Source organism: Bos mutus, chromosome 18, assembly GCF_027580195.1.
Source record: "Bos mutus isolate GX-2022 chromosome 18, NWIPB_WYAK_1.1, whole genome shotgun sequence".
Taxonomy (NCBI): domain Eukaryota; kingdom Metazoa; phylum Chordata; class Mammalia; order Artiodactyla; family Bovidae; genus Bos; species Bos mutus.
Window position 1 is genome coordinate 5932782 of NC_091634.1, and position 7423 is coordinate 5940204.

A 7423-nucleotide genomic window follows, 5' to 3' on the forward strand; every position below is an offset into this window, starting at 1 on the left:
TATAAGACAGCCGCCGTGCGCCGGGCTGGAGACTCCTGGCTCCCAAGCGAGTCTGGCGCCCGGGTCGGACCTGACCTCCCCAAGCTGAGAAGGGGCTTCATCTACGGTAGGGGGAGACGGGGGAGAGGGGGCGGATGAGGCTGGCTGGACCCCTGACTCCTGTTCCTGAGGGGAGGGGGCAGAGGGAAGCCTGGACGCCTGGTTCTGACGGTCGAGGGGCTGGAGGTCTAGAATTTGAGGTCTCAGGGGAAAAGAAACTAGGAATACAGATTGATGGATGGGGAGGGATGGGAGCCCAGATTCCTGGGGCCCCAGAGGAAGGGCGTCTGGGGCAGAAGGAGGAGGGGCTGGGGGTCCAGACTCCTGGGTCTGAGGGAGGAGGGGCTGGGGGCCAGGACTCCTGCTTCCCCAACTCTGTCCTTCATAGCCGCACCAGAAAAGAGACACCTCCCTGCCTGGCAGCCCCTGAGAGGCTCAGAGGGGTCACCATGACGACACCCTTGGTGATCCTGCTGCTGACCTTCGCCCTGGGATCTGTTGCACAGGAAGGTGGGGACCAGCCCGGGAGTGGGGGTGGGGGCTGCCCTCACCCCCGACCTCCCATCTTCAGCCCTGTTGACCCTCCTCAGGGGCTCCTCTCTCCGGGGTGTGCCTGCTCAGGGCCTCCCCTGGCTCCAGCAGCTTCCTCCTTTGGAAGACAAGACTCCTCTGCCTTCTGCCTCCTTCCTTCCTGCTTCCTTCTGCCTCCCGGGGTCTCTATGCCCCCCAGACCCTGTCTCTGCACGCAGCGTCTCTCCCATCAGCTTTGGCGGTGACCCCCCAGACAAGATGCTCCTCCTGGGTTTCTGAGCGGGCTGCCTCTGTCTCTCTCTGTCTCCATCTCCTGCTCTTTCTGCACTTTTCTCCTTTTCTGCCTGTCTCCTTGTCTGTCTGTCTGTCTGTCTCCATGTCTCCAAATCCCTCAGCAGCTGACTCAGTCTTCCTCTGAGGCTTGCTACCCACTTGTTCCTCCATGTCTCTGTCCAGACCAGGGCAACAAGAGTGGGGAGAAGATTATTGATGGAGTCCCGTGTCCCAGAGGCTCCCAGCCCTGGCAGGTGGCCCTGCTCAAGGGCAGTCAGCTCCACTGCGGAGGCGTGCTGCTCAACGAGCAGTGGGTGCTCACTGCTGCCCACTGCAAGATGAAGTACGTGCAAGCACTTCCAGCCCTTCCTCTGGGTCCCTGTCCCCCTCTCTCTCTGGGTTCTCACTGCTGCCCACTGCAAGATGAAGTACGTGCAAGCACTTCCAGCCCTTCCTCTGGGTCCCTGTCCCCCTCTCTCTCTGGGTTCTCACTGCTGCCCACTGCAAGATGAAGTACGTGCAAGCACTTCCAGCCCTTCCTCTGGGTCCCTGTCCCCCTCTCTCTCTGGGTTCTCATCCCCCTCTCTCTCTGGGTCCCTGTCCCCCTCTCTCTGGTCCCCGTCCCCCTCTCTCTCTGGGTCCCTGTCCCCCTCTCTCTGGTCCCTGTCCCCCTCTCTCTGGGTCCCTGCCCCCCCGCCCCGTTTCACTCACAGCATCTTTCTGAACACTGCTGCCTCCCGCAGTGAGTACAACGTGCACATGGGCAGTGATCGGCTGGTGGGCGGCCAGAAGATCAAGGCCACGCGGTCCTTCCGCCACCCGGGATACTCCACACAGACCCACGCCAATGACCTCATGCTGGTGAAACTGAATGGCCGGGCCAAGCTGTCGTCCAGTGTGAAGAAAGTCAACCTGCCTTCCCACTGCGATCCCCCCGGGACCATGTGCACCGTTTCCGGCTGGGGCACCACCACCAGTCCTGATGGTGAGGCTGCCTGGGAGACCCAGGGGCCCTGGACCCTGACCCTTCCTCCCCCAGACCCAGGAGATCAGGAGTCAGCCCCTTTTTCATAATCCGAATGTGGAGTCCCTCCCCCCACCCCTCCTCCCCTCGTCCTTCAGGGTCTAGAATCCTGAACCCCCATCCTCTCCCCATCCGGACCCCAGCCCTCTGACTGACACCCCTCCCCATCCTGCAGTGACCTTTCCAGAAGAGCTCATGTGCACAGACGTCAAGCTCATCTCCCCACAAGACTGCAGGAAGGTTTACAAGGACTTGCTGGGAGACTCCATGCTCTGTGCTGGCATCCCCAACTCCAGAACCAACGCCTGCAACGTGAGACCCCCCTCCTCTCCCGCCCCGGGTCCCCGGCTGCTTCATCTGAGCACAGAGCCCCCGTTGTCCCCCTTCACCCAGAATCTCTGCACCTGACCTTGGTGCGGAGCCTTCCCCATCACCCCCGCAGCCCCCGCCCCAGGCTCGGCTTTCCTAGCTCTTGCTACCCCATTCTCTGCTCACGTCAGTAGTGGGAGCCCAGTGCGGGCAGATGTGACCCTGAGGATGAGGCAGAAAAATGAACAGGAGGGTCTGAGGATGGGGAACCTGGGGGCCAAAGGGTAGGCATGTGTGGGCTTGGCTTCAAACACAAACTGTATTTAGTTTTTAACTGACATCTTTGTTGAGTATTGCAACCCATGAACACAGTGCTGGTGGTTTAGTCATTCAGTCGTGTCTGACTCTTTGCAGCTCCATGGACTATAACCCACCAGGCTCCTCTGTCCATGGGATTCTCCAGGCAAGAACACTGGAGTGGGTTGCCATTTTCTTGTCATAGGGATCTTCCTGACCCAGGGATCAAACCTAGGTGTCCTGCATTGCATGCGGATTCTTTACCAACTGAGTCACCAGTGAAGCCCCCAAACACAAACTTTACAGGGGAAGAGGTGCCCAAAAAACTCAATAATCAAGATAAATCACATTCTAATGTAATATTTTTTTTGTCAATTCATGCAAAAGTCCACGATGAACAAAATATCATAATTTTCAATACAGAGGCCTCAGTCTTACTGAATTTCTCATCTACTTCAGGCTTCAATGAGTCTCAGCACAGCCTGGTACCTGACCTGACCCTTTATCTAAAATTGGGATACAGTGTTCATCATGAACTTTTTCATATTAAATTCAAATTTTAAGGTATTGCATTAAATGGTATTTATTGCATTACTGAGATTGTGTGCTTGAAGTTAAGGTCTTACTCCCCTCCCTTGGGACCCAGTCTTAAGCCAAGAATTTTCTCTGCCCTCTTCTTTGTAACCCCCTCTCTGTGATAGCTCAATTGATAAAGAATCCACCTACAATGCAGGAGACCCCAGTTCGATCCCTGGGTTGGGAAGATCCGCTGGAGAAGCTATAGGCTACCCACTCCAGTGTTCTTGGGCTTCCCTGGTGTCCCAGCTGGTAAAGAATCCGCCTGCAGAGCGGGAGACCTAGGTTCGATCCCTGGGTTGGGAAGATCCCTGGAGAAGGAAAGGCTTCCCGCTCCAGTATTCTGACCTGGAGAATTCCATGGACTATATCCATGGGGTCGCAAAGAGTCAGACACTACTGAGCGACTTTCACTTTCACTCTGTCTCTGAACACCATCTTTCCACATCTCTCTTTTCACTGAATTTCATTTCATTCTTTCCATCTGTGTTGCCCCCACCACCCCCACTGGCAGCCTCTTCTTCATCCTTTGCTATACCTCTCTTCCTTTTTTTTCTCTTCATTGTCCCACAGCATGTGGGATCTTAGTTCCCTGAGCTCCCATGTCCCCCTACATTGGAAGGTGGATTCTTAGCCACTCGACCACCACAGAAGTCCCCTCCGTTCCTTTTCTCTGTGACTCTTTGCCTTTCCTTGTCTCTCCCCATACCTCCCCACCCCCACTCCTTTGCCTCTCATCTGCACCCTCAGCTGTCAGGAATGGGGGGACCATATGTGTGAGGGATGGGGTCATGGGACAGGAATGTGTGTCCCAAAGAGTAAGGCATCCTCTTCCTCCCCTAGTGACAGCCAGCTTCTTGAATGTGCGAGTCGTACCGTGACACAGGGTCCCACACTCGGGAGAGTCCCACGCTTGGTTTAATACATTCCTGTTGCTGTTTTGAAATTCTTAATACTTTTTGAGCTATGGAGCCCACATTTTCTTTCTTTCTTTCTTTCTTTCTTTTTTTTTTTGGCAATGCCAAGTCACTTGGGAGATCTTAGTTCTCTCACTAGAGCTCAAACCCAGGCCACGGCAGTGAAAGTGCCAAGTCCTAACCAATGGACCGCCAGGGAATTCTTTGTATTTCCGTTTTGCACTGGGCCTTCTGAATTATGTTATCAGTTTGGCCCCTGGGTTCCAGGGCCACCCCGTCCTCCTTTCGCACATCTATCCATCCCCTGGAGACAGTACACCTCCCTCCCTTGGCTTGGTGCCAGAATCCCGAAAGACCTGGAAGAAACGGGGCTTTGACCGCCAGAAGCCCCGCCCCTTCCCTGTGATTGGTCCCATGGGCTGGGGCTCAAGCCAATGTCTTTAGAGAATGTGGTTTATCTTCTCCGCGATGGCCTTAATTTCTGCTCTTCCATTGGTCCCCAGAAACAATGACTCTCTCCCCATTGGCCGTGGTGGAAATCCAGGGTCCGCCTGACAAAGACTGACAACTGAGGCGGAGGCAGGAGCTTCCCTGTGAAGCTGAAGCTAATTTGCTTTATCCCTTCCAGGGTGACTCAGGGGGACCACTGATGTGCAAAGGTACCGTGCAAGGCGTGGTGTCCTGGGGAAGTTTCCCTTGCGGCCAACCCAACGACCCAGGTGTCTATACCCAAGTCTGCAAGTATGTCAACTGGATTAAAGAGACCATGAGAAGATATCGCTAATCTCTCCACTCCCATCTCTCCATCCCTACGCCCTGGCGCAGGAAATTTACAGAAATAAGGACCTCAGTGACCTACAGTCTTACTTGACTTTATCTTTCCTCGGAGGCATGTCAAAACCTCAACAATATGTGTGTAAGCCAATCAAATCAGTAAGGACCTAAAAACCAAACAAATACAAAAACTTTGATGTTGGTAAGGATGTAGTGAGACCAGCCCTCTCTGCCACTGAAACTGTAAATTCATACAGTTTTTATGGAAGGTGATTTGGCAGTGTGAGTGGGGACATTTGTTTTATCCTCCACCTTTGACCTAGTGATTCTAGTTGTCTACTAAAAAAAAAAAAAAAAAGTCCAAAATGTGGAGCAAAGTTGGAATTTATCACAATGTTATTTTTTCATAACAAAATAGTGGAAACACAGAAGGTGTCTAGAAACAGTGGATTGTTAAAACGGTAGGCTGGTTTGAGGCAAGGATATTCTGAAGCTGTTAAGAATAATTATGCACAATTCTTAGTATCATGTGAGGATGTTTATGCTATGTGATGTTAAATAAAGGAAGGAATATACAGAAATATATGTGTATGTGGTTCTCACTATGTAAAATGAAAATACTCACAAAATTAAACCTGAAGGACGTGTACCAACCTGCACACGGTGGTAGTCACGGGGCGCCTGCTTCCTTCCATTTACTTTTCTATGGGTGTGCACTTTAATAGCCTGAAAAACAAAGGTGGAGAAGCTCTGGAGCTCCAAAGTGGAGGAGAAGACACCCTGAAGAGAGGGAGACGGGAAAGAAAAATGTATCTGATGTTTGGTCCCTTGTCCTGCCTCCCTGCCCAGTGGCATATTTTTCTCCATTTTCCAGGTCTCAGTTTTCCTCATCTGTAAAATGGAAGAGAGAAAGAACAATAAGGCAGAGAGAGTAAATGGGTGGTGTTAGAGAATATGCCACTTCATCAGGGTGTAGAGGGATGTGAAAGTGTTTCTAGGCATTCCACAGGTGATGTATTAGGAGAACGAGGTGGAAGCAGAAGGTTGGCAGGAAGACAGGGCCCCTGGGTCACCCAAGGGGCTGTGTGACTGAAAGTGAACACCCAGCCTCCAGGGTGTCAGGGGAGATGGGGGGCTGGGAACCCGGGTAGGTGGGCTCCTATCCTCAAGAAGGGGCCTCACAAAGGAAGGAGGGAGAAGCCCCAGTGACTCAGCCTGGCCACACCCCTGCTGCTGCCATCAGAGGCTCCCCGGGGAGTCACACATCAGAAGCTGCTGACAAAGGGATCCTCTCCTGCCGGTCTTTCCAGTTGCTCCTCCAGAACTCCCTCCCAGTCAACATTCTCCTCTTGTGGAAGCTCCACCAACTTTCCTTCTCTCCTTGCCTCCCACTCTCCCACCCCTCCGCGTATTGCAGGAATTCCACTGTCCCTGCAGAATGTCTTAACTTCCTCTGGCCTTCCAGCGCAAAGCCCCCTCCTCCCTCAGACCAGAGTCCAGACACCCAATCTCTTCCGGCCTCTGAATCTGTGTGAGGTTTCAGTTCAGTTTGGTTCAGTTGCTCAGTCATGTCCGACTCTGTGCAATCCCGTGGACTACAGCACACCAGGCATCCCTGTCCATCACCAACTCCCAGAGTTTACTCAAACTCATGTCCATTGAGTCGGTGATGCCACCCAACCATCTCATCCTCTGTCATCTCCTTCTCCTCCTGCCTTCAAATTTCCCAGCATCAGGGTCTTTTCAAATGAGTCAGCTCTTCAAATCGGGTGGCCAACATATTGGAGCTTCAGCTTCAGTATCAGTCCTTCCAATGAATATTTAGCACTGATTTCTTTTAGGATGGACTGGTTGGATCTCCTTGTAGTCTAAGGGACTCTCAAGACTCTTCAACAGTTGAACCACAGTTCAAAAGCATCAATTCTGCAGCACTCAGCTTTATTTATGGCCCAACTCTCACATCCATACATGACTATTGGAAAAGCCATAGCTTTAACTAGACAGACCTTTGCTGGCAATGTAATATCTCTGTCTAGGTTGGTCATAGCTTTCCTTCCAAGGAGAAAGTGTCTTTTAATTTCATGGCTACAGTCACCATCTGTGGTGATTTTGGAGCCCCCAAAATAAAGTTAGCCGCTGTTTCCATTGTTTCCCATCTATTTGCCATGAAGTGATGAGACCAGATGCCATGATCTTAGTTTTCCGAATGTTGAGCTTTAAGCCAACTTTTTCACTCTCCTGTTTCATCAAGAGGCTCTTTAGTTCTTCAATTTCTGCCATAAGGGTGGTATCATCTGCATTATCTGAGGTTATTGATATTTCTTCCGGCAATCTTGATTCCAGCTTATGCTTCATCCAGCCCAGCGTTTCTCATGATGTACTCTGCATATAAATTAAACAAGCAGGGTGACAATATACAGCCTTGAGGTACTCCTTTTCCTATTTGGAACCAGTCTATTGTTCCATGTCCAGTTCTAACTGTTGCTTCTTGACCTGCATACAGATTTCTCAAGAGGCAGGTCAGGTGGTCTGGCATTCCCATCTCTTTCAGAATTTTCCACAGTTTATTGTGATCCACACAGTCAGGCTTTGGCATAGTCAATAAAGCAGAAATAGATGCTCTTCTGGAACTCTCTTGCTTTTTCGATGATCCAGCAGATGTTTGCAATTTGAGCTCTGGTTC

General features: G+C 51.7%; 1 protein-coding gene across 1 annotated transcript; it reads left to right on the forward strand.

The window, feature by feature from the left end:
* Positions 1 to 5262, forward strand: KLK7 (kallikrein related peptidase 7). The gene is made up of 6 exons (XM_005898428.3): positions 1 to 106; positions 428 to 549; positions 1027 to 1186; positions 1587 to 1828; positions 2043 to 2179; positions 4595 to 5262. The coding sequence occupies exons 2-6, from the start codon at positions 489 to 491 to the stop codon at positions 4748 to 4750; spliced, it is 756 nt and encodes a 251-aa protein (XP_005898490.1). The 5' UTR covers positions 1 to 106; positions 428 to 488; the 3' UTR covers positions 4751 to 5262.
* Positions 5263 to 7423: the final 2161 nt, after the last annotated feature.

Coding starts and splice junctions, on each gene's coding strand:
- KLK7 (XM_005898428.3), top strand. CDS start 489: ATGACGACACCCTTGGTGATCCTGCTGCTGACCTTCGCCCTGGGATCT. Junction 550..1,026: donor GGGATCTGTTGCACAGGAAG/GTGGGGACCAGC, acceptor GTCTCTGTCCAG/ACCAGGGCAACAAGAGTGGG. Junction 1,187..1,586: donor GCTGCCCACTGCAAGATGAA/GTACGTGCAAGC, acceptor TGCCTCCCGCAG/TGAGTACAACGTGCACATGG.